At 43.6% G+C, this 27,351-nt stretch overlaps 1 protein-coding gene and 1 long non-coding RNA gene across 2 annotated transcripts in view; one reads left to right on the top strand and one right to left on the bottom strand.

Moving 5' to 3' along the window:
• Positions 1–385, bottom strand: part of LOC124243980 (uncharacterized) — a 2,492-nt gene extending 2,107 nt beyond the window's left edge. Inside the window, exon 1 of the long non-coding RNA XR_006889824.1 lies at positions 250–385. This is a non-coding gene — a long non-coding RNA (uncharacterized LOC124243980). The remainder of the gene's footprint in view (positions 1–249) is intronic.
• The window catches only part of UST (uronyl 2-sulfotransferase), a 287,768-nt gene continuing 260,423 nt past the window's right edge, over positions 7–27,351 (top strand). Inside the window, exon 1 of the mRNA XM_046670131.1 lies at positions 7–540. Within this exon, the coding sequence (XP_046526087.1) occupies positions 294–540 (247 nt within the window). The 5' untranslated portion in view covers positions 7–293. The remainder of the gene's footprint in view (positions 541–27,351) is intronic.

Raw genomic sequence — 27,351 nt, 5'->3', positions numbered from 1 at the left:
GAGCCCGAGGCGCGGCGGGGCGCGGTGCGCGGGGGCGCTAGCGGGCGCGGGCCGGGCGCGGGCAGCGCCCCCGAGCCGGGGCCGGGCACCTCGGCCGCTCGGGCCGTGGCGGCGGGGACCATGCCGAGGAAAGTCTCCTGAGCCCGGCAACTTCGGCCCCTCCCCGCCCCCACCCGGCTGCCCTCCGCGCGGCCCTGCCCATGTGCCGCCGGCCGGCCGGGCTCTCCTCCTCGCAGGCGGATGGGTGACCTTTTCCTGGCACGGGCAGGCTGTGCGAGGCGGCGGAGCAGGCGATGAAGAAGAAGCAGCAGCATCCCGGCGGCGGCGCGGATCCCTGGCCCCATGGGGCCCCTCTGGGGGGCGCCCCTGCCGGCCTGGGCAGCTGGAAGCGCCGGGTCTCCCTGCTGCCTTTCCTGCGCTTCTCCCTCCGGGACTACGGTTTCTGCATGGCCACCCTGCTGGTCTTCTGCCTGGGCTCGCTCTTCTATCAGCTCAGCGGGGGACCCCCTCGCTTCCTGCTCGACCTGCGGCAGTATTTGGGTAAGGAAGGGAGGCAGGCGCGAGGGCGGCGCCGGCCGCGCGAAGTTGTGCGGGGGGAGAGGGGACGCGCCGGGGACTTCTGGTGCTCCCACCGCGCGCCGCCGCCCCGAGCCTCCCCAGGTGGGACGCCCCGGAGCATCGGGGCTGCGGCCGGGAGAGCCGGCTTCCTCCCGCGCGTCCGTCTGTCCGCACCGAGGCGGGGGCGCCGCTGGGTTGCCGAGCCGGGCAGGTACCCCGGGGCGGAGCACTGCATACCTTCCCCGCCTCCTCCACCCCATCGGGGGCGGAGTGCAGGCGTGTGTGTTTGTGCGTGTGTACAACTGCGTCTATTCAGGCCTGGCAGTGCGCGGCGAGGCGAGGGGAAGGGACAGCCCCCTCCAGGGCATTGTTAGTGACCATAGTCCTGTCCTGTCCAGCACTCCGTGTCGTGCACGAGGGGGCGGGGGGGATGTTAGCTTCTCTCCACGGAAGGTTCTGCCAATTCTGCCCCGCAAGACCCCTCCTGCCCGCCGGCCTGGGCGGCGCAGGGACACTTTTCAGGCTGCGCGCTGTCCCTGAGCTGGCTTGTCCTCTGGCAGCCCCTGCACACCCCGCCGCCTGCACCCAGTGGAACGCGGGGAGCAGGCTGCGCCCGGGGTCTGCGGCTCTCCGAGGGCGCAGGTCAGCCTGGCCAGCAGTGTCGCCAGCCCCAACGATCCTCTGCGCTGTGTGTGTCTCAAGTCAGAACTTTTTGGGGGTGTTGTTCTTGGTTTATTTGGAGCGAGGCCGCCTGTTTTTAGTAGAGGTAAGGAAGAGGATGTGCGGAGAGAGAAAAGAGCGGTCCCGGAGAGAGGGCGTGACCCGCAGCTCCTTGGTCCCGGCTCGAGGAGCGAGCGGTGCCAGGGCCCGGGAGCGCGCGCCCAGGTCCCCGGTGCGATGCTGGCTCGCGCGCCCTGGCTAAGGGAGGATGCAGCTCTCTCGCCAGTCTGTGGGCAGAATAGGTCTTGCAGGGGCACGGGGAGAGGTTGGGATCGCTCCAGCTTCTTTCAAACGTCCGAGGTGATAAACCTGAGCCGCCCAGCAGACATCCTGCATCTGCAGGACCGGAGCGGGCGCGCGAAGGGAGCCTTGAAGCGCGGAAACCAGAATAGACTACTAAATGCCTCCGGCCGGCTGGAGGCTGCCAGGCTCACCCACGAAAGTCCCTTCTGTCACAGAAGCCACAGGTCTGGAGAGCAGACCGTTTTCGAAGAAAAAAACCACTTCAGCAAAGCGACAAATGTGTTAGAGCCTTTTGAAATGTGAAAGCAGATAAAATAATGCTTTTTCCATGGAGAGAAGCTCAGAGGTTAAAAGTGACAGTTCTGTTTCAGTAGAAACTTTGGGAACTCTGGTTTTGTAAGATGCTTTAGGGAAAATTAAAGGAAAATATTGCCCAAGTAGATTTGCAAAGTACAGTCCTTGGCATCTGGCTTCTTAGAGGATTTGGGGTAATATGCACTTTTATTAGGGAGTCAAATCTCTTCTTTCCCTGAGTTCTGTATTTTGGAGTCTCATAGCTTCATAGGCTCTCAGACACCTGCTCCTGCCACAAAGGTGCCTATTTTTACCACCACCACCAATTCCTGTTAACTGGCATAGGGAGGTAAGTGGTGTGGAAGCTCAGCGGTCTTTCTCCGTAATATCTGATAGTGAATTCTTTGTTGAAGCTCCTTTTAAGCAAAAATGGAGGCCAGTGGTGTAGGGAAAATACAGCCAATGGGAATGAAGACATGAAATTCAGTGTCTCCAAGAGCACTTGGCTTCGCAGGGCACCCAAACTTCATGGTTCTCAGCTTTTTCATGGGTAAAATTAGAGGCTGGACTAGATTGTCTCTGAGCCTCCACTCAGCTCTTAAAACATTGTGGTCCCGATTCCCTTCTTGGGGACCTGAAAACCTGGGAGGAGGAGAGAGCAAAGGCACTACTGAGGATAAAATCAAGAAACTTCCACATCTATCATGTTAATCTTTTGGAAATTCAGTCAAATACACGTGGTATCCAGAATGTAGTGCTTTCAGTATCTATTTCAAAAAACGAGGCCTGCTACATTCTACTTGGCAGAAGAGTGAATTCACAGCCTTTGCTCAAGGAATGGAGAAGAGCGGAAGGACTGAACATGGCTCCTGAGAGTAATTCATCATTGAGTTTCTGACCAACATGATGGGTTAAAAAAATGACATCATGTGAACTGAAAATAGGATGCCCTTGGCCAAATTTGTTCCCTGTTGTTTTGTTACATAAATATAATGATGTTCAGGAAAAGTGGGCTTGTGGTCTCCAGGAGGGTCTAAAATACACCCTTAATAATTTAAGGCCAAGATATGTGCAGAATTGGTTTCCCCTTGTTCCCTCTATTCTATTTTTTGGTGTCTGTCAAAACAAAATGTGTGGTTAGTAAGCACATCCTCTCAGTTTCCCTAGTTAGCCAATTTTGGAGGGAAGTATTTTTCTTAAATGTAAGTTCATATAAAGTTGAAACTTCCCAAATCAAAATAATATTTATAGTAAACATTTTTCTCGACAGGATATTGTTTTCATATACTTGTATAATATTATAGATCTGACACACAGTAGCTGCTCGATAAATATTGTTGAAGTAATGACTGAACCAATTGTATCAAATAGCTGGTGTGCTATTTAACATATTGAATATTCTCACAGGAAAGCCGAGAGATATGACCATTCACAGTACAAGCTAACACTTGTTGTGCATGTACCAGTCAGTGCACATGCAGAGCGAAATTGTATGCAAATAGCAGTATTATAGGTAGGTTCCATTGCTATTCCCATTTTTGATATGGGAGAAATGAGGGCAAAGAGGTTTGCGGACTTGCTGATGGGCACACAGGAAGTGAGGCAAGACTTGAACCCAAATCTGTGTGATTCAGGTCCCCATTGCATCGCACCGTGAGCCGTTTAAGAGAGAAAATGGACAGACAGCCAAGACACAAGTGGGAATCTAAAGCGCTGATTGGCTAAAAATGACCGTCTTTATTTCCATAATTTCACTTTCCTTTTCTTGATACTTTTCCTCTGAGTATCTCGAGGGGCCAGCGGAGAAGGGAGATGATTCAAGCAGCTGGGCTGCTCTTCACTCCACCGTCCTTTATTCGTCTCCCCCATCTGTCTCCACGGACAAGGGAACCTGACCCCCCAGAACCCCCATAGCCATACAGTGGGAGGTGATGTGAACTGGAATCTTAAATTCCTGATCTTTCTTTCATTTTTTAGTAATTGTTCTTTGTCTGGGCTAGTAGTTCTTAATGTGTGGTCCGTGGACCTGCAGCTTCAGCATCACCTGGAAACTTGCTACAAATGCACATTCTCAGGTCTCATCCCAGACCTGCTGAATGAAAGCTTCTGGGTCTGTGTGTTAGCAAATCGTCCAGGTGATTCTCATGCAGGCTAAAGTTCGAGAACCATCGTTCTAGAGCAAATCATTGCTTTCAGGAAGCTTCCTGCGTATTTGAGAGAAAGAGGGGGGATGAGAGAGAGAAGAGATTTATAAAGTATTTTGAAGGTGATGTACATGGTTTCATTTTTTTAATTTCAACTTTTAAAAATGCATCTGCTTTACTGCTTAAGCCCCATTATTTCAAGGGAAAGACCAGCCAACAGCTGCAGCCCCAGCTGGCTTTAGACGTTCTGGGATTAGGAGATGCATGGAATGGGGTGAATCGGGACAGCCAGAAAGAGTGTGTGAAGGAGGAAGGGTAAAGGGAGTCAATAATGATGCTTCTCTTCCCACGGGAGCTGGTTCAAACAGTTCCTTCTTTCTAGTCAGTTCGGGGAAGGGCAAAGTCTCCTTAAAGATACTTTCTGCTGTAACAAATTTGAAAAAAAAAGGACAGTAAGTCAGGAGGAGGAGAATTTTGTGCGGATAACTGTTGTCTTGATCTTTTTCCTCCTTGAAATGGGTGGAGGGAGGAGAAGACAAAGATAGAATGGGGTAAATAGATGAATATAGCAAATTTCTGTACTTAAATTTGGAGACCACAGTCTTTCCAAATCAGTGAAATTATTCTTTTTTTTTTTTTTTTTTTGGCAGTGGCTTTCAGACTTCCGTTTGTACGGAAAACAAACAAAAATCAAATAAAATCTCCCCCCTAAATTAGGTTATGATGCAGCCTCTGCCAGTAGCCTCATTGCTTGTGAGCTGTGGAAATATCAAAAGCTTGGAATAACACTCGTTACACTGATGTAAACGGAATAAGCCAGATGGCCTACTACCGATCTTATACAACTGGCAAACTCTAATGATTTATCATCAAATCCTGGATATGCGACTTAGCGTTTATGGGAACTAAATTCGTTGGATTAATCTCAAGTTGATATCTCTTCCTTTCTATTTTTAATTTATACAACTTTAAATGGAGATATACTCCTTTACTTTTCAGAATTGCCAGTCTTTATATGTGTTATATATGAGCATGGCAATTTTGACTCAAAAAAATGAGAGAGAAAAGGATATAACTTTATTGAATTTGAAATTCTCCATGTTTAAATGAATTTAAAGGAAAATGTGAAAATAGAAGTTCAGGTCTGTTAGAAAATAATTTCTCTAAACCTTAAAAGCCAAATTTAATTTTTCTTCTGTATGTCACGTGGGGTTTAAATATAGTACTCCAGGCCGCAGACAGCAATCTAGGAAATGAATGCATAAAATATGATGTTATCAATAGAAATTGTTGACATAAAAAGAAAATGATATTCTTGTTCAGAGCTGCAAATTTATCTTATAGGGTTGGTTGAGGACACAGTAAGGAGCACTGTGTTAGAAGAAGGAGAGAAAATGGAATTCCATTATGGCAGACTTCTGTAAACACAGCATGAAGGGTGAAAAGCATCCTGTCTTGTAAACTGTTCTTAATGTAGACTCGTCTCAGTATGAATTGTTTAAAAATACATATAAATATGTATTATCTGGATACTGTCTTTCTTCAAATTCCCTGTCATCTATCCAGCTTTAAAACACTAGTTGGTTTTGTATTTGAGAGGTCAAGCTTTTGGAGCCCCCAAAGAAATAGTGTCTTTTGCTTCCCCAGAGGGAAGCTGCAGGAGCAGAAACTGTAGCTTGCCCTGCAGCTGTACTGAAGGGTATCAGTGATGGACAATGAAAAGGCATCTTATTTGCAACACTGCAGCTGCTAGAATTATTAGGAGTTATCACTTGCCTTTTTTTTTTTTTTGGAAAGAAGACTTGACCACAAATAAATTTTGTCTTACCTGTATTTATTTTTATTACAGAAACTCAACTTTAAGCAAGCAGTGATCTACATAAACCCTTTTATTTATCAGAAATAGAGACAGAAACACTAACATTTCACCAAAAATTCTTATTTGCAAAAGTCAAAAGAATGTAGCAACTATTGTGCAAGCAAATTCAAGATGAAGCGTATTTCAGTATATGCTATTAATTCTTCAAACAGCTTTGTTGAGATATTCTCAAACCATACAATTCACTCATCTGAAGTTTTTAAGAGTTTAATAGTTTTCAATAGTTTTTAGTATATTCATAGATAAGCGAACTGCTACTGTAATCAGTTTCAGAACATTTTCAACACCACAAAGAGAAACCCTGTACTCTTTAGCTATCACCCCACTATTCCTCCATCTGCCCAGCCCTAAACAACCACTAATCTACTTTCTGTCTCTATGGATTTTCCTATTCTGGACATTTCATAGAAATGAAGTCATATAATACGTGGTCTTTTGTGATTGACTTCTTTCACTTAGCATCTTGTTTTCAAGGTTCATTCATGTTGTAGCATGTGTCCATACTTCATTCCTTTTTATAGCTGAGAAATATTCCATTGTATGGATACACCACATTTTATTTATCCATTCACCCATTGATCAACATTTGGGTTGTTTCTATCTTTTGGCTATCGTGCATAGTGCTGCTATGAACACTTATATGCGAGTTTTTGTTTGAACACCTATTTTCTGTTCTTTTGGGTATATACCTAGGAGTGGATTGCCAGGTCATATGGTAATTCTATGTTTAAGGTATTGAGGAACTGCCAAGCTGTGTTGCACAGCGCCTGCACCATTGTGCATCCCTACCAGCAATGTGTGACGGTTCCAGTTTCTCTACATCCTCACCAACACTTGTCATTCCCATTATTTTGATTATAGCCATCCTCATGGGTGTGAAGTGGTATCTTACTGTGCTTTGATTTGCATTTCCCTAATGATTAATGATGGTGAGCATTTTTTCATGTGCTAATTGACCATTTGTATATCTTCTTTGGAAAAATGTCTATTCATATCCTTTGCCCATATTTGAATTGGATTGCCTTTTTGTTTTTGAGTTTTAAGTGTTCTTTATATATTCTGGATATGAGAACCTTATCAGATATACGATTTTGCTATTTATTTTGAAGTTTCAAAAGATGATACTGACTGACACACAATACTTTTATGTATTGTTCTCTGTATCATAAGTGTGCACCTTCTCAAGGAGCAAGAAATTCATTTTATGCTTTAGCCACTTTTGAAGTGCTAAGTACAGTGTCTGGGTATATAGTAAACCTAAATAAATTCCTGACGATTGATTGAAAACAAGGTCCTCTTCCAAAGAATCTTGGGGGTCTTGTTTTACACCTGTGGATTACTTTGAATAGTAGATACTTTGTCTGCGTCTGGCTCTAACATATGAACATTCATGGATAGCTAGCGCTTATAAATTTTACAGATGTCACAAAGATTACTGTGACTTGCATGTGGAATTTAAGCATAGCCGATTTTGAACAGCAGATTATAATGCAAGGGATGTGAATCTTTTGTCTTTATGTTTAGTCACTAGAATGGAGCTGATGAACTGGGCAGGGGAAAACGTTTGAGTACATTGTGTTCCTTCTACAATGTACGACAAGGCTACCAAGGAAATCTTGAGTGTTCTCATAGAATTGGAATTCACATGCAATTCCTTTTTTATTCACATTGTGGAATAATATACAGGACAAATATGTAGGACCAATATTTCCTATATATGTTTCTCTTTGGCAAAACAACAGGAATTTTAGGAAGAAATAATAATTGTTTTTCCAAAAGTGTTAGAAATTTTTAGTAAGTTTTAAAAATATACATTATCAAAATAAGAAGCTTTAACGTAGGTACAGTCAATTCTTTGCTGCCTGGTAGTGCCTCAATTTGAGTAATTTGTAACACTCTCATATTAAAAATTCCCAGGGAGGCAGATAGCTGTTCAGTGTTGAGGATGTGCTGTCCCCCTTTATCTGTCTCAGGTTTTACAATGAGTTGTCTGTAATTTCCCAAAGACAGCTACCAGCTCATTTTTCTTGTCTTGCTGCCTGCCTTTGCTTCTGTTATTACCTCTGTGCTGATGGTTTAGGAAGCTCAAATTCCCATGATGGTCTCTGAACTCCTCTAGTATTCATCTCACGATCACTTCTGAAGTTTTCACATTCTCCCTTTGCATTGTGATCATTTCTGGGCAAGCTCCTCAAAAGCAGGAAGCTTAGTCAGCACTTTCCATCTCCACTCTGACACCCTTCTTGGACGCTCTGCACAGGCCCCCAGGGAGTCTCTGTTGATTCAGTATATTTGCTCAGCAGACTGTTCTCCGCTAGGGTGCCATATCCTGCTTCGTTTGGTCTCTATGTGAAGCAGAGAATGTGCGAAGGGATGCCAGGAACGACTCAGGCTCAGCTGATGTCTACACCCATCTCATCCTGGCTATTTGAAGCACGTGCTCCAGGCAAAGATATTGAAACCACAGTGACATATAGTTCTATAAACGTTTCCTTCTGTGCAGGGTGATAATTGTCCACCTCTTATCTGTGGGGATTTGGAATTACATTTATAGAACTCTCCCTGTAACTAAAAATACCTGAGGTCAAGCTAGAGACTTGGCTGCGTACAACTAGAAGGCAAACTTCTCGTTTCTTGTCATTTTCCTGAACCCCAGACCAGTTGTTTTGGGAGTTTGCAGAATAGCAATTTATTTCTCTCTCTAGGGCAGTATCTTCCTTAGGTAGCAATTTGTGTTAAATTAGCTAGTACATTTCAAGGGTGACTTTGAGTCTCAAAGGAGATGAGACCATGCATAAGATGATGTGGTTTTTGAAACAGTGACTGAACAGATTTTAACCTAGAACCACAAAATGATAGACTATAAAAGTAGGGCTCAATGCAGGAACCCATTGACTCTGGTTTGATGAAAGATACTGAAATCTTAAGTCAGGTCTTCGATTAAGTAATTCTTCGTTCATTTGTTGATAGACGATTTAAATAATCATTTGCGTTTATTTAACTGGACTGCATTTCTGGAAACACCATCGATTTTTTTCTAGTCACTGAGTATGACTTTCACAGTCTTGATGAGAATAAAAATGAGAGTATTCCGAAACGTGTAAATTTTTTTGTTCAGTCAGTTCAATCAGCAAATATTCATTAAAGGCCTAGTGTGGGCCAGGAGCATCAGACATTAGGAAGAATATGGTTTTAGAGTAGAGACTTGGGTGTGAATCACTCTGCTACCACTTCTTAGCTGGAGTCCTTGGGCAATTTTCTTAACTTCTCTGAACCTCAGGTGTTTCGATCTACAGGATGGGATTAATAATTGCTGTTTTCTAGGGGACTTCTCTCACCCAAGGCTCGGCACCTGAATTCAACAAACGTCAATTTTCTCGCCTTATTCTTTGTTTCTCTCAGACTCCCTTTTCTTCTGGCACACATACACGTGTCTACAAGCACGCACATGCTTGTGCACACACTTATACAAACATAGGTACTAGTGGAAATTCACTCATGGCTTGGCTTCCATTTGAAAGAACCATTCTAACCAAGAAATTTGAAGTTACTAACCTAGTGTTTTTGTGGCTAATCTTGTCTCCCTCATCCTCAGATTGGCGAGGGTTCTTCACCAGCTGACAAGCTCCAGTCACTTGCCCCGTTAATTACACACACAAACCTTCCTGCTTCCGATCCTGTCTTCTGCTTCCTGGAAACAGTCTTTACAGACTTTGCACATTCTTTGCACAGCCTCCTCTCCTCTGTTTTGAATTTATCCACATTTTTTTTTTTCCTGCATTCACAAAATAAAAATAGTTGTGCAGAGGGAGTATGGTGCAGCTTCCTTTCTGGGATCTGGCTGTTCTAGGACAGAACTCGAGATCGTAAATCATGTCCTTTCAAACACTCACAATGCCAGGCACACACTGTGACTGCTCCAGGAACTTCTCCCACTTACGGTGGAACTACCAAGCCCACTAGTATGGCCACTTTCTTTTCTGTGGTTCCCACTTCCCTTCCATCGGAAGTCAGGGCAAGAACAGTGAACTAGAGTCGCGGATCGTGTCTTTGCCAGCAGGCTGGTGAGCTTGCTTCTATTTTCCATTCTCTGCTTCTTCATGTTGCCTTGACCTACCCAGCCTCCAATGGGTGTCGGGACAAGTGAGAGCCATAAGGCCGTTACCATCCGGGATAGCTGGTCACCCAATTTCTTGAGAAGGGGAAAGCAAGTGTGATTTTACATATTTAATAGAAAGTTAAATTTTGTCTAGGAAAACCGTGACCTTGCAATTCCAGTGCAGAGCTTCCTGCGTTGATGTGAGGCTGTTTGACGTGAGGACCTTCCCAGTGGATGAGCAGAACTGTCAGGCAAAGCTGTGCAGGTTGATGGAAGGAAGGGGCACTGGCCCTGAGCCTGGAATGGGTCCCCAAATAGCTCAGTGGCCAGTGTAAGTCACAGGAACCTCCTGGATTAAGTTTCTTCACTTCTGAAAGGAAGAAGTCTGATGAAGTCCGTGATTCCCAATTGTTTTACTTTCCGAGGACCCCATCAGCAGCAGTGCTCCCCTATGGCCTTGATGGTCCTGCTGGGAATATGTCCCAGTGGCCAGGAGAGGGAGAATGGGAGTGGCTTCGGGGTTCTTTAAGGAAGTTCTCTAGGTGATTTTTCTATGCAGCCCCAGGGAATGGTGCCTCTTTTCTCTTTAGAACCCCAGAATTAGGTGCTTTCTAAGATCCTGTCTGCTGTTCAAATCATGTGTTCAAAGAGATAAGAAGCCATTTAACTGGAGCAACTGAAAATATAAGGCTGTTTCCTTTGGAGCCAAATGCTCATTGATAAGATGCAGGAGTTGAGTGACTAGGCAAGTGGAACATGCACAAACATTTCAGGCTGTCCTTTTCAAAGTCTTAATCATAGTGTTTTTTTTTTTTTTTGCTTTGTTTTGTTTTATTTTTTGGTGTTAATTAAAGTTGGCAGCACTTGCCCAATGTCACCAGTTTGCTTCAGCCTCTCTGGGCAATAAGGGGAGAATCTTGGTCCAGAAAATATGGGAGGCAGAATGTCCCTAGGAAGGGAGAGAGAGAGAAAGAGAGAGAGAGAGGAAACAGCGTAAGACATGGCTTTCCAGAATTCAAAGTCTAACACTGTGATAGGAAGAAAGAAGGAAAACAAGTAGGGAGAAAAGATTCTCACAACCTCTGCCCAGCTGCCTGGTGCTGGTCCTCCCTTCCGTGTGGACAGCTCCAACGGCTGAGAGAGGGTTTTACAGTGTGGCGAGCTACTTCCTTCTAGCTTCCTTCTACTTCTGCTAGTTCTTCCGGCAGCGACATAGAATAGTCTATTGGACTTCATTGTCTTTCAAAGAATTGAAGATATCAAGGTGACCGGCGTGCCTCCACCTCCCCACATTCACGTGCGCGTAAATCCTGTCTAGACAAATAGGTCTATCTGCCAGTTGTTCCTCATCTGAGGTCCCTTTGAGACACAGAAAGCAAAACAATAAAAGAAGAAATCGACATTCAAGGGAAACCTTCTGAACAATGACACCCCATAAACAAAGCCAAGAGACCCAGATTGGGGACAGATGTTTCTCTAGGAAATGGGATTAATATGCATATATATAAAAGATCAATAAATCAATGAGCAAAAGAAAATTCATGAGATAAATGGGCAAAGAATATGAGCAAGCGCTTCAGAGAGGAGGAATCCCAACCAATAAGCAAATGAAAAGAGGAAGTGATTTTCAATCCCTGATGCATCTTAATTACTTTCCTCTGTCTGTATAGCCCTTCACGGGCCTGTAGAACTGAGGAATTTTCCATTCCCTCAGTTTGTGAGCCTACTTTGGGAGGAGAGTCACCAGCAGAAGGGACTGTCTTCTGAACTCTCTTCTGTTGAGAATGGCTGTGCCACATCCACTGTTGTTCTGTGGTGATGACAGGTGACTGGAGCCGGGGTGGCTCCCTGGAGTCCTGTCTCTGGTCCTGAATTCAAAAGTCTTGCAAAGTTCTCGGAGCCACATTTGTACTGGATGGTCTGCCCACTGAGATGCCCTTCTCGACACTCAGAACCACAGCCAGCAAGCCTTGCACTGATCACAGCAAATAGCACTGTGCATTCTGTTCTGCTCTGCTTCCCTGCATCTCCGAGGCTTTGCTGAGTCTGTAAGGAACAGAGGACAGAAGGAACTGACGTGGTGCTTAGAATGCGGCATCTTGCCTGGAAGTATTTTCTCAATATCCGAGAAAACAGTGGAACTGACTCATCTGGTTAGAGTTTTGCAGAAATGTGATTGCAGATTTCTTGCGATTTCATTCTGCTTTAGTGTCAGAATTCATCCGACGACGTGCCAAAAAATGTGTGTAAAATCACATACAGATTTAGACACCTCGAGAGGAAGTTATTTTTACCACAGTGGGGAAGAAAACAGAAAGTGACGGTTGGCAGCGAAGCCAAGGCAGGGCTGAGGACAGAGGTGAGGTCAAGGGCTCTGAGCAGCTCGGGCTCGGGCACGCTCGCATCTCCAGTCTTGCCAGGCTGGCCTGGGTGTTGTGGTGTGGTCGCCTCTTAGCAGGTCGAGTGAGGAGTTCCTGTGTGGAAGACCTGCCCAGAGGAGAAGAATGTTGACATCACCTCTGAGTAGGATGCCAGCGTGGGGTTAACACTGGTTACTCCTGAAAGTGTGTCGTGTGCTCTCCGGAGCCATTCCATCGCAGCCGCTCTCTAACTAGGACAGGGAGGTGAAAATGGAGGCAAGGATTCCGGAAAGCTACATGAATATGAAACCAAATGGCGCAGTGTCTTCATTTTGCTCTAGCAGATGACAGGACTGAGGGCGAATTATTTTCTTTGCTCATGCTTTTCCCAACTCAAAAGGCTGATCTTGTTTGCTTGCCCAGCGGAGATCCAAGACCTTACGGAGTCTGAAATGTTTGTGGTTTTGTTCTTCTGGTCATGCTGTGAGATGAAGAGGTTCCCAGAAATTAAAGGGAGGGTGACAGAAATATTTGTTAGCATCCATCACCTCTATCTTTTTATTGCCCTTTTCACCAGGGCAAAGGAGATCTACAGCTCCCACTTAGTGATAATATTGTGAGTCTCCTATGTCTGTAGCTTGATGGTGAACTTTTCAAACGCACTTGAACAGTACTTTATTCAGCATTCTCACGTCTTGCTCTTCTGTTCCTTGTGGCTGGGGAGAAGTGTGCAAGTCCTTTGTGCCTGCGTCTTGAGATGTATGCAGTTATGATGGTGCCAATCTGTTTCTGACCGAACTCTGGCATAGAGTGTGTAGGGGTGCTGTTAGCTGTGCTCCCTAGCTTGGGAGGGAGAACCTACTAGAACATACTTTGGTGACCGGGCAGGTTTCTATTTTTGTGTTTCATTTCTTTTATGGCATAATGCATTGCTGTTTCAAAATATACCCCCCTTTGGCCAGACTTTTTCTGGCCACCTTGTCGGAATGATAGGTGACTTTCTGTTAATTTCAGAGTAAGTCTTGCCCACAAGGCTTACACTTCATCGAAGTGTCCCATCCAGGAGACCTAAAGGATGAGAGAACATGTGTTTTCCTATTGCTTTCATATGCCCATCCTCCTTCACATTTGGCTTGGCAATCATCCTCTCTGTCATCTCTTCCCTCTATTCAGGTTCATTCCTTCAACAAACGTTCATCAAACTCCAGTTAAGTGCTGGGTGCTGGAGATGGTGTGACTAAAATAACACTGCACTGGGGGACCGCGTTCTACCTGAGGGGCAGAGAAGGTCTTGGGATAAATGTAAGGAGGGAGGAACAGGGGCTGTGGGGGGCCACAGGAAGAGAGGAGAAGCAAGGATTAGTTGTGCCTGGCTCTGGTTAGGCTGATGATCTCTTTGGTTAAGGCCCCGTTTAGGCCAGTACATCAGGGCTTCTGAGGTCTGGCTGCACAATAGAATTACCTGGACAGCTTTGGAAATACTGATGTTCATTCACCTAGTCAGGGTCGAGGCTGGAGCATCTGTGTTTGTTAAAAGCTCCCTATGTCGTTCTAAAACGCAACCAAGGCAGAGAAGCTCTGTAGTAGATACAAGGCCAGGCCATTTTGTGTGAGCATGAAGTTCTCTTCTGTAGTCCTTTAGGGATGCTTAATTTAATCTAATCTTTCATCTTTTGTTTGGCTGTGATTTATAACACTGCAGCTTTCAGCTTCTCTTATACCACCTCTTCGGAATTTTTAATGTACATTCAAATCATCTGGCGATTTGTTAAACTGTAGCTTCGGTGCAGTAGGTCCCAGATGGGGCCTGGAATTCTGCATTTCCAACAAGCTCCCAGGTGTTACCAGTGTTCCAGTTGGAAGACCGTCCTTTGAGTAGCAAGGATCTACACTGTAGCATTTCTAGGAAGTAATTAACGCTCTTGTAAACAGACAATGAGTCAGGATTCAGCGTGGCCAGTTAAAGATCTGTGCTAGTAAACGTTTTATAAATTTCTTTTTAATTGAATTTTTATTAATCAGTTTGTTTGAATTTAAGAATATTAGATTTTTTTTAAGTGAGAATCACACACTTGCATGGTTCAAATTTAAAATGCCTGTTTTTGTTTTTAATTAATTTCTGCAAACCACAGTACTGAAATACAGGCTGTTTGGTGATTTGAGAGCATACAGATTTGGACCTAATGTCAAGTTCATTAATCAACGTAGGGAGTAAAACAATTGGTCTTGCGTATGAAGTTTCTTCAAATAGTTGTTGCAGATTCTTGCACTGTTTTAAATTTTGGCCTTTGGCGTAGTATTGGAATTCCTTGCCAAGTGTCCCTATTACCCAAATACTCCGGATAAAGTTTTTTTTTATGGCCAGAGCAAATAATTGGATGCAAATCATTAGAATGATTTGGCTTGATGCTTTAAAAACACAATTTTAAGAAATAATTAAAACTCGAAATACATGCCCATTATAGAAAACCAGAAAAGAGAGAAAAAGCACAAAGAAGAAAATAAGAAGCCTATTAATTCCTTTGCTCACAACCGCTTTGGTTGGTCACACCCTATCTCTGCGGTATCGCAAATGTCATTGCACATCTTTACGCCTTTTTCTACGACGTTGGTTTTCGTGGTGACAGAGTAGCTTGTGAACGTTCAGTGATTCCTTTGGAAGGCCTTTTCGATATTCAGCCTATTTCTAGTTTTTCACGATTCTAGGTAAAGCTGTGATGAACCTTGTTAAATTTCTGCATACTTCTCTGCTTCCCTGGGATAAATTCCTAGACTTGGAATTGCCGGGTTAGAGTGGGTACTCAATTTTAAATTGCTTTTAGTACAAATTGCCATATTTTTGGGTGTAATTCACCAGTAGTCTGTAAACTCTTCAGCTCCCACCCTTCTGAGCACTGGATATAATCTTAGAAAGCCCTTCACCTGCTCCATTGGTGAAAATGATATTCTTACACTCAGATTTGCCTTTGTTTGAATATTAGTGAAATTGAACAATTTGACTATGTTTCTAAGACATCTTTCTTCTTTGGGGAGTTATAGTTTTATACTTTCTGATTTTTTCCCTCTCGATGGGTTTTTCTTTTTCCTATCAATTGTAAGAATTCTTTAGAGATGAAGAGTACTAGCCCTTCATATGTGTAAATAATATTCTGGTTTTTTATTGCCCTTTAGTATTTTAAATCAGTATCTTTTATTTTTTCTGTACACTAATTAACTTTTTTCCATTAATTATTTTTTTGGGGGGGTTTTATGCTTAGAAAGGCCTTAAATCCTGACATCTATACATAATCGTCTCTCTATTTTCTTCTAGTTTCTTTGTTGTTTCACTTTTCCTTTTACTTTTTGACTCTTTCTAGCGTTTATTTTGGGGTACATTAACTCAATGATTTTGCAAGTGTAGCTGGAGACAGAGTCATCATCCTTGAATGATGTCATTCTTTAACAGTAAATTCCTTTTTCAAACATTGAAATGGATTGATTTGAGTTTAACTCTTTTTAGAGGATTTGAAACCCCTTTGCCATTTCACCCTAAACTTTTGCGGGTGGGTGGGCTTCTCAGGCCCATCTGGTACCTGGCCGTCGTAGTAGCATCTTCTCCTTCCTCGGCCTCTCCCAGCTGAGCCTCTCAACGCGGTCCGCCCGGTGTCGGTTCCCGGGTCACCCCCGCCGCCGCCCCCGCCCTCCCGGTGCTGCCGCCCTTGTTCCTGGAGAGAACTTTGACATTTCAGCGCCCTGTGTAGTCCCTCCCACGCAGCCCAGGCAGACAGCCCCTCTCCTCGCCTGCCCTGCCTGAGTTGCCTGAGTGCAGGACTGGGCAAGTTAGCAGGTCTCAGCCTCTTGAATCCTACAGGGTCTGGAGCCAAAAATGAGCTCCCGACAGCCGGATGGACTCTTCCATTTGGCTGGAAACCTTAGCTGGGGGTGACGAGTGAGCTCCTTCGCGACGGTCTGGCTCCACCAACCCTCGGTCCTTTGCGTGGTAATGGGACAGCACTCATTTGAACACTGACTATTTTTATAAGCAGCTAGATGATAATAAGTTGCTTGGTTCCTGTGGGTTGTTATTCTTTTTAATGTTTATAAAACTCAAGGGACCACAATTTGAAAACATGGATATTTAAAGGCCAGCCATATGGCCTAGTAGAGCTGCATTTTCTTTTTAGGAAATTAACGTTTGTTCTGTGAATTTGCCTTTCACGGGATGTTTAATGTTACAAGAGGCTGTGTAGTGTAACGAGCATTGGGCTTCAAGTGAGAAGTCCTCTGTTTGAGCCCTGGCATTGCCACCCTGCAGCTGTGTGACCTTGGGTAATTCACTTAACCTCTCTGAGTCCCTGTTGGAACGTTAGAGGGACTCTTTCTATTCTAGAACAACCACCACCAGATTATAAAGAGAATGTTAGCTGATACTCTGTTGCCTGGAGTACTGTGAAAATTTGCATTTATAATATTTGCTAATGCACGTCTTCATTTTAATTACCCATGCAGAAGCCTAACCAGAGCAGGTGGCACTTCAGGGTGTAGGAGCCAGAGGGATGTTACTTACTGTGGGGGTGGGGGGTTGTCAACAAATAAACAAGTAAACAAATAAACCCATCAGAATTCTGCCTCTAGGCATTCACAAAGAGTAGTTATTTGTTGTGTGTATTCCTGCCCTTTCCGTCACTTATGCTTTTATGTAGAAGAAACTCCTAAGATGATATAAATTACATTTTAGCCTATTGGCTGTTTTAACTCTTTCCCTATTGTCCTAAAAGACGAAATAAAGATTTTGTGTATGTCCTAAGGACTCTGGCTATTTCACTTTAAGTTGGGAAGAATAGTTTGATGATTAAAACTTCTAAAGTATTTACCCGGTGATCATTTGATAAGATTTTAATTTTCTTCAATACTTTTTTTCAAAATTGAGCATGCCAAAGACACAAAGGTTCTCGCAAGAGCTAGTCTAGTATCTGATACGGATGTATAAATTCATTTTCATGCATATATGTGAGGTAGTAGAGATTCATCCACATGTCTTGGGGAGCACAGGGGAGGGAAAAAATTGGAGAGTACAAGAGGGCTTCATGGAAGAGGTGACAGTTGAGCTGGGTGTTGAAGCGTAAATAGGAGTTTGCTGGGAGAGATATGGGAAAAGGGCATTCTAAGCAGAAGGCACAGCACTTGCAAAGGCAAGCCAGCGGGGGAAATCATGGCACTCCTGGGTACACCAAGCAGTATAGGGTGGCCAGCGAGAGACTGTGGCAGGAGGAAGGAGGGAGGGGGTCGATGCAAGGGAGGCTCCTGCGTAAAAGGGTGGGTTGTGAAGGAACTTGTATATCACACTAACTGGCATGCAGTGGGAAACCACTGAACATTTTTAGACCATGGAGTGACAGCAAGTTTGTTATTCATGAAGATAACTCTGGAAACAGCCATGGAAGAGCCTAAGCAGGTGTCTGAAATGGTCCTCAGGTTTGAATAGCACCTTAAAGGTCATACCGTACTTGCACACGTGTTATCACACTTGCTGCTTTATCTCTTTCGTGATGGGTGTTCAGCTCATTTGCAGATGAGCAATCTGAGTCCAGAGATGTCTGACGGGTTCCGAGTTGCTTGGCTGGTGGGGGGCGGAGATGACTTCTCCATCCAGTCCCCATCTTGTCAGGCCTCAATCATCGTTTCCTTTCACCTTGTGCCATATGGAAGCAGATTTCAACAAAAGCCCTAGAATATTTTTCTAATTCTTTTAACGAGAACTTTCAAAGTAGTTTTAATCTTGATAAAGAAAGTTTGACAGGAAAATCAACTTAATTCTTATCCGGTGGATATTTGTTTAGTATAATATAGTCATGGCAGTATGCCTCCTTGCTGACATTTCCTGTTAGGAGAGCATTCTACAAGCTGATGGTTTATTTTTCTCTGATTAGCTAAAATGAGAAGAAAAATCCCCACTGTGTTTTTATTAGGCTAGGTTATAACACATCTTGAATTTATGTATTTGTGTTTCATTTATTTCAGTAACTTTGATCATACCATTTTGTCATAGATTAAGTTGGCATTTAGGCTATAATGTCTTGCTGCTTTAAAAATGTCTTTTCACTGAGCACGGCAGGTTTATTTTTCCCGTAGCTTTATCGAAGAATCTTTAAAAGGGACTCCACTCATGTCTTCCCTTCAGTGCCATAGGCTGGGGCTTGTGATCTTGCCTTTTGGTGTAGCTTTTTGTAAAGCAGTTCGGCCCTTCTGACCCCAGCTGGGTGACATCCAGTCCTACCTGTGGTGCCACCTGCTCTGTGAGATTTAAAGCAGAATGGTCTAATCATTTTGTTTTTGTTTTTGTTTTTTCACCCAGAAACAGGTTTCTAAATCTCCAATTTTGTTAAAACACATTTGGAGGAGAGGGGTCTAGGTAGCAAAAAAATTGAACTGTGCCAGGATTGTCGTGGGTGGGTAGGTAGCCCTTGCAAGGACTGAGCGCTTGCATTTCGCGACATCTTTATAGGGAAGTGAAGGGAACAAAAGCTCAAATGCATCCTCCCTGTTCTGAGTGAGCCTGTCTGAACTTGCCCAGGGTCTGGCACTTCCTGGGTGATGTATGGTCATTAAGGTAATTATAACATGTGCCTGGAGTGAGAGAGTTGTAGCTGTACGTTAAATAAACAGCTGAATTTTCAGGAGGCCAAGGCAAAAAGGGAAGAAAACATGTCATGTCATTGTTACCCAGAGTACGAAATGTACCTGTTCATTGGGTTAGGATGGGTTCTCTTTTCCTACCTCCAAATTGTAGGAGAAATTTATTCAAGCTTACAATATTATCGTGGACAATGTCTTCTATAGGGTTTTTTTTTTTTCCCAGAAAAAGGCTGTTCTTCGTGAAGCTGTGCCCACACACCAACCCTTTATAAAATTGAAAAGCGTAGTATCAAATCACAGCTCAGTCATGGCATTTCCCTGGGAGCGAGCTGTTAGGGTTTGGATGTCTTGCTTTTCAGTGGGTTTATGCGTTGAGAACGGACAGAGCTATGCTATGGAGTGTGGCGTGATTGTTTCTCTCCAGGATCAGTTTCTGCAGCCTTCTTTTTAGCAGGAAGGGGAGAGCAGACAGGTGAATGATGTTAAGTGCTGAGGTGCAGAAATTCAGCGTGGGTGAGTGAGTTTGCATGTTGCCGTGGCAGATGATTAAGCCGCGGGAGCAATGTTCTGGTTCATTCACTTGCTTTCGTTGGGCAGCCCGCTTGGCATCCCCTGGGCCTGGTGGAGGCCCCGCCTTGGATGGGACCCTCCTGGCCTCTCAGTCTGATTTCTGATCGGTGGGATGGAAGCTCTGGCAGCTGAGATCTGGCCAGAATCTTTCTGAGGGAGAAGTTCTGAATAAACATATTTTGAATGCCTTCACACCTGACCTCTTGAAAGGTTTTTTTAGACATCTAACATGCTTCCAATTGCCAGTGAGAGAATGGAATTCATTTTACTGGCTTTTCTTCACCAACTTTTAAAGTAATAATAATTACAATTATTATTATTATTATTGACCCCTTTTTCCAATTCAGCAAACTGTCATTAGTCTTGCCATATTTTAGGCACTCTTGGGTACGTGATCTCACGAAAATGTATGAGGAACTTTTAAGGAATATTGTGAAATCAAGTATAAAGTAGGTTATAACTTGGGACTCAGATTTCTCTCCGTATCTTTTAATTTTCACCTAAATTTATATGAATTAGAAAATGGTGATGTTTTTCACATTTAGAATAAGGATGACATGCATATTAAGAGTAGTTTGTTTTTTCAAGTGTAAATGAGGTAAATGGAAACACTGGAACACTGTTTTACACCCTCCCAGATACACACATGCATGTGCAGATTTTTTAGTACACTGGAAAAGGCAAATATTCCAGCCCTTTCTGTGGGGTGACATTTTGTTGAAATATTTTTACAGGACAGCCATATTTTTCTATTTTTACCTTTTGAAAGGGACAGATGTAAGAGTAAATCTGTGAATTTGCACCACATGCCAGGTGTAGGGCCTGTGGCATCTCACAACAGGGTTTGGTATATCTTCGGGCACCGTGCACACATTTTCCGGGGACGATGGAGCAGAGATTGTCTGAGAGAATCACATTCTTGATCATCCGCTCCTCCATTATTCTTTCCCAAAACTGATCTCCCTGAGAACTTGTCTTGCGGCTCTGCCTTCCCACCAGTTCTCCCTCGACGCCCTTCCCCCACTTTGCAAAAGAAGGTCGCCTGAATCACACTGTGCTGCGCTGGGTGCCAAACACCGCCAGGTGTAAAGGAAGGCTTCAGAAGGCTGGTGTTGAGAAAGTGCATGACTGGTGAAGGGAACAAGCCCTTTCGTAAGGCAGGTGGTTCCAGATCTTTGCTTTCAACCAAAGTGAAGGAGTTCAAGTTACCAAGTGCTGACGCAAATAATTCATAATCAATCTATAAATCAAAATTGGGGTGAGTTTATTACGAGCCAACCCTAAGGAGCATATATCTTGGCACAGTACCTTCACGAAGGAAGGAAGCACTTCAAAGATGTGAGGTGTACAGAGTGGTTATACACTGTCTTGGAACGAAGAGCGTACGTTGCATATGTTAGAACTGTGCCCTTTCCAGTAGTCATGAGATCGCTTTGCTGGTACAACAGGTCGGTGGTCAGCAGGTCAGTGGTCACAAGGTGAGCACAGCAAGTTGGTAATTAATCATCAGTTTTTAGGGAAAGGTGCTTCTCCTAAAGGAAATGCTGATATGGGGGAGGCGACATCCCTATCTTTAGGGGCATCGTTCTTGTCTTTGGGCCACTGTAAATATTTAAAACAGATGTACAATGCCTGCTCAACAGGCCACATCAGGCCCGTTTGGAAAAACAAGGTCAGGCCAAATTAGTCTTAAACTCTTAAACCAAATGGCTTCTTCCATGTACTCTTATATATCCTATTGCTTGTCATTTACTCCTCACAAGGGATCAAGTTATTCAAGGAATCAAGTTATTTCTTCAGGTGGGTAATCAACAGATCACTATGGGATTAGAGAAATGAGTGGCATTGCCACAATATAACTCCTTCCAGTTCCATCTGCTAATTTATGTAAACAAGGGGTCTCAGTGTTCATATTTATGAAAATGAAAAATAGGAATAAAGTTGAAATAAGTAAAATTCAGTCATAGATTCATTAACTAGTTAAGCAACACAGCCCTGTTCATCTCATTACTAGGTGCATTTTTGATCAAATTTTACTTTTGCATTTTAATAATTATTTGTGAAAGTTGTGAAAATCTTTGTGTTGTTTTGATCAATTGTGACCCAATGGTAATCTTCATAATAACTCAATTCAGAACCTAGTTTTTAAACTTTTAGAGCATTATGGTCATGGAAGGTTTTAGAAATGAATTGCAATTTACATATGTGTTTTTGTTGTGCAAAATGGAATAGAGTCATCAAAAATATTCTCAAATGCAACATAAAAATATATTCTGTTGGAACAAAAATTTGAGGGGGGCGGTGGAATGAAAATACAAGTTAGGGAGAAAAATGAATGAAGGAAGGAAAAGCTTGTTAATTCCCCCCTCCTGCCCTTCCTTCGTTCATAGTGGACTCATCTCTTACAAGGATTTTCCAGTACTGAGGATAACTTACGTATACCTGTGCTATCCTCTCCCGCCCTCTTTTCCTCTCCCCCTCCCCGAGGTAACTGGTGTTTTCGGTCTTCTGTTTACTCTTCTCTGCCAGGTTTTGTGGGCCTCAAATATCATACAAATTTGAGAGCTTTCTTTCGGAAAAAGAATACAAAATTATGAGTTAAAAATGCTCAGCCTGTGCAATGACACCCAATCCGAGAGGGTGTGTAAGGAAGGGGAAGAAGTTAGGGTGGAAAGAGACAGTGGTCTTAACCAGTTGTGGTGAAATAGGTCACCTTTGCAGACTTTACAAAAACGTGGGACCAAGTGACTTTACTGCTAGTAACTTTGTTTATGCAAGTGAAGGCTCCTGACTCGCAAGCTTCGGTAATTTCACTGCGGATCTCCCTCTGTGTGTGTGTCTCTGTGTGTGTGTGTGATGTATACTGACACACACACATGGACACGTGTGTCCAACTTGAGTTGATTTTAACTTTATGTGGAAAAAGTTTTTATATTCATAGTGGCAAGGTACCCTATTACTCACATGTGTGTGTCTGTATTCTGTTGGATATACATATAAAAATGATATTGTTTTATTTTAAATGTTAATATATATCTTGCTGGAAATTACATCCTTGCATCTTTTTTAACCATACGATGAAAACTTCTGGATGTTAACTTAAAATGTGCTAGGAAGTACAAAATTTTTCAAAATTCTTGTGGGGTTATGTGAGTGCAAAGGTTTGAAGACCATCACAGTATAGAATAGTCCTTGCCGTCCTAACACTTGAAATTGTGTTGCGAAGGCCCAGAGCTGACCACCGTGGCTGGAAAGGAGTTCCGCGGCACGTTGGAGGTTTCTGAATGGAGGGAACTGTCATGATCACCAGAGGCTGTTACCCCGTGTTGGACCCGAGGGCACGCGTGGCTGCACATTGAGAGAGATCCTGGTTTCACATCTGCTTGCCAGGGAGGCGTGAAAAACCAGTTTCCTCCATCCAGCTTCCCCTCCCTCCCCTTACTGCTCTTCTGCTCCCCTCTGCCTGCCCAATCTGTCATCGTCCTGAGTTACATGCTTGATTAAGGACAAAAATTTAACGATGTAAGTTTCTATCTGCAAGGTCGTTTGGTCTCATTTGGAGCATTTTAACTCTCTCCGAGCGCTTCCAGACTTGACATTCCCACACCCATCCCTTCACTTAGCAAATAGAAAGTCCTTTAGTTGCCAGTTTCTTAGAGGCAGCAGGGATTATAAATAGCGTGTCATTTCTTTTTTCAGTGTCACAGTGAAAATCATCTTCCATTTTGGTGGTGGTTGTGGTGGTAGGCAGAATTTTTAACTTGATCCCGCTAATCCTTATGGGATGTTGTTTAGCTGTGCTGTGCACCTTATTTCAATTATGTTTGTAAATTCTTTGATGACAGGGCAGGGACTATGCCTCACACATTTTTTTTGATTCGTCACAACATCTGGTGTCATATTAGTACTTAGCAGGGAAAATGCAATGCAGATAGAATTAAATTGGAATTTTATTGAATTTAAATTGTATTGATGTATTTAATTATTTTCTTTCTTTCTTTTTTTTAATTTTTTGCTGAGGAAGACTGGCCCTGAGCTAATATCCATGCTCATCTTCCTCTACTTTTTATATGTGGGATGCCTATTACAGCATGGCTTGACAAGCGGTGCATCGGTCCGTACCTCGGGTCGGAACTGGCCCCTGATGTAGTCAAAAATATTTATTGAACACTTTCTCTGAGCCAGGGGGCTTCAAGGGGCTTATAGTCTAGTGAAAAAAATTCTAGTGTTAATCGATTGCCTACTATGGCCTCATTGGCTATGTTATTTATTTTACCTGATGATCACAAAATCCTGTGAGTTATTAGTGCTCCATTTTACTGATGGGTAAGCTGAGGCTGAGAGATGTTATGTAAGTGCTGAGTTGGCCATAGTTTAACCTTATTGGAAAAGAATCTCAAATATGGGAACTGTGTTTATGATGTTGCAATTAATTGTCTACACTTCGTAAAATATGAATTTTCTACTTGGGACACTAGGAGACCAAGACATATATTTTTAATGGCCTTTTTTTTTAACTTGGAGGAACTCCGAGCTGAAAAGGTTGTTAATGATTCTTTTCCGCCTTTTTTAAAGGATCTGTGAATTTCAGAGAATCTTTCTTGTTTCTTTTGGCTGAACTAATAGGGCAAATTTACCTCATCTCAAAGAAACAAAAATGACAGATCTTATCTTTAAATCTCAGCAGGATGCTCTCCTGAGCGAGAGCACTGTGACATTTCCTTCCGACTGCCTGTGCTTTCTGGTTCTCATTCAGGCGTTTTGTGAATCTCCTTTCGAATTTTTTAAAAATATGACCGTTAGCTTACATTTTCCAATGTGTTCAACCCTCTTCTCAGCAAAAGTGTTTGTGGTGGATTTCTGAGGGTGGGAGTGTGGTCAGTGAGGTCACAGAATTTCAAGGACTTGGAAATACAGCTGTTATGTTGTGACTCGCAGTTTTCTGCAGAATCATCTAATTCTTCTCTGCACGTGGTTCGTTTTAAAGTGAAACTTAAAGTTTAATGAGATACAGCAGTTGGAGTCGAGCATTTTGAAAAGAGGTGAAGAGACATCCTTGTAACAAAACGTAGTGTTAAACCCCGGTTCTCTGGAGTGCCACTTATTTGAAACGTCAGCTTTAGGGAACAGTGTTTTCTAGAAAGTGAAGATTTGCCTCTTTCCCCGTCATACTCTCCCCTTTTCTTTAATCGTTTTGTTGGAAATCTCTGTAAAACAGTGCACATTCCTCTCTTCTCAAATGGAACTGTTAGTCATTGTTTGCTTGTTTTAATGGCTGCCCATCACGGCGAAGGCGTCGTGTGTGGAATGTGGCTGTGATCCAGCTGTGTTCTCGTCCCAGCGGGTGGGGCGTGCTGTCCTCACCTCCCAGTCTTGTCTGCTTTGCTTTGTGAACTCTAGGGTCTGTCTTTGTAGGTTTTTTTTTTTTTTTTGGAAGATTAGCCCTGAGCTAACTGCTGCCAATCCTCCTCTTTTTGCTGAGGAAGACTGGCCCTGAGCTAACATCCTTGCCCATCTTCCTCTACTTTACATGTGGGACGCCTACCACAGCATGGCTTGCCAAGCGGTGCCAGGTCCGCACCTGGGATCCGAACTGACAAACCCTGGGCCACCGAAGTGGAACGTGGGTACTTAACTGCTGTGCCACCAGGCTGGCCCCCGTGTTTGTAGTTTTGGGGTCTTCTGTCTTGTTACTTGGGGCTTTTCCCTGGCGTCAGGTGGCTGGCACAGGCAGCTCTTTCCACACTTGCTGCTTCTAACGGACAGTGAATTTAGACAACAAGTAGCAGACCTTGTTTGTAAACTGGGGGGGCTAGTTATCAGTAGAAGGCTAAATGCCCGCTTGCTGTTTCCTTCCCGTGTCTGGTTTGCTGTCATTTCATCCTCCACGCAGGGCCGGGGGCTCACTTACCAGCCCTTCAAAACGACTGTATTTAATGAATAAATGAACAGCATTCATGGTCTTTATCTCTTAGACTCGAGGCCATTAACTCATCAGAAGCCTTTTTGTTTATTTAATTCCTATTTTCAGCTGTGTTTTCAATGGGGGAGCCTGATGGCTAACTCTGAATAAATAAATAATAAGACGATTGAATTATGCAATTTTGATAGGTTTTTCTCGGATAATACCAAATCGAATGTAAAGCCAAACAAACACAGAGATTCTTTTTTCTAAAATAGGCACAGTATGGCTCTTTTTATGGACTGCCTTAGATTTACATATCAACAAAAGCAAAATATCAAAAATAAAAATAATGCAAAAAATAATAACTAAAAATTTTACCTTTAATTTAATTTTCAGTCGAGAAAGATAGCAGGAGATGGCTTTTTGGAGCAGAGGGCCTGTCTCTTTTGCTGTAAAGAGTTCTTGGAGTACAGAAGCCCCGTTCCTAATCTTTTCTTTTTTAGGTCCCTCATGCGGTGTTGCTAGCTTCTTTATTTTCCTTCTTAAACGATAATTTCAGAAGCAAGATAAGGAGATTTTGCCTCTTAGAGATACTTTTTGTTTTTTTTTTCTTACATCAAGTGATTTGACTAAATGATTTGAAGTGCTGAACATCCTGGGCCCCTGCTGGACAGACTGCACCTTTATGGGAAATGGGAAAAAAGGCACCGCCTTGGGACTAACTGGTTATATGGGGTGCCCACCCTCAGGAGGAGGCAGGCTCCGAGGCTTGGCGAAGCAGACATCCCTTTGAGCCCTCTCCTTTCCTCCCAGGCCACCTCGGGCGGGGCACACCGTGTGGGGAGTGGTCCTGCGAGGATCCCGATATCAGAGTAGGGCCTGGCAGGAGGGTCATCATAGGGTCACAGGTCAGAGTTCACCTGGTGCACCTGTGATCGACAGGCACATAAGACATCATCACTGATGTTGTGTTGACTTCGGGAACTTTGGGCAACTTGCTGAAGATTATAAAGCCAGTACTCAGTGGGGTGGGGCCTTGAGTCAGAGCTTTGGTCTTCTCGGGTGTCGCCCAAGGCTGGTTCTCTCCATCCTGTCCAGAAAGCACTGGCATCAGGGTATCCCTCGCTCTTTGTTCTCCATCCCTTTGGTGCACACAGCATCCCGGCTCCTCTGCCCTCTTCCGTGAGGTCCTGCTCCAGCCCCCTGGGCTCTGGCCCACAGCTGTGGGGGTCCTCACCAGCTGTAGTGCCCCATGTGGGGCTTCTCTCTCTTTCTGCTGAGTGACTAAGCTTTTGCTTTACCAAAGAATGTTCTTTGTGGAGCATTTTTTTTCAACCAGAAAGTGCTACCTCAAACCTCCTGGAAAATTCCTCATTATTTCAGAAACATCACTGAGCTTCCATTGACTCAGCACTTTTGTGTAATTTTCAAGTATGGATTTCAGACATTCGTCATTTCATTGAGGAAGTGAAATAAAGACGTGGGGCGGGGGCCCTTATGTAATATTAAATTATCATCTCAACTCTCTCAAAAAATACCTTTAGAGATTTAGAGTGTTTTCAACGGAATCTCCTTCACATTGTTTCCTCCTCCAGGTTCCTCACTGGAAGTTTTCAAGGAAATCTCCCCCTCTGTAGAGGAGACGTGATCTAAGCAGAGGAGAGTTTAGTTAATAGACGCCAGCGGGAATGCTGATTTCCACGCAAGGAGGAACGTTAAGGGGCTTCTGATTCTGGCCTTGCCTCTGTTTCCTCCACCGCCACAGGGAAATAATAATTTTCACTCAGCCCGTGAGATGTTGCGTGGATGAAATGAGATGCAATCAATGTGTGTGAAAGCATTTGGAAAATTCAAAAGTTAAAGGAGCTCTAGAAATGTAGGTGTGGTCATTACTGGAAATATATATGGCTTTGGTAAAGAGGACTTTTGGTCAAAGAAATTTAAGAAATAGTGAATTATTCTCT

The sequence above is a fragment of the Equus quagga genome, chromosome 8 (genome assembly GCF_021613505.1).
Source record: "Equus quagga isolate Etosha38 chromosome 8, UCLA_HA_Equagga_1.0, whole genome shotgun sequence".
In the NCBI taxonomy this organism is placed as follows: Eukaryota; Metazoa; Chordata; class Mammalia; order Perissodactyla; family Equidae; genus Equus; species Equus quagga.
Note: the sequence above shows the minus strand (reverse complement) of the source record. Positions and strands in the feature narration are given on the sequence as shown.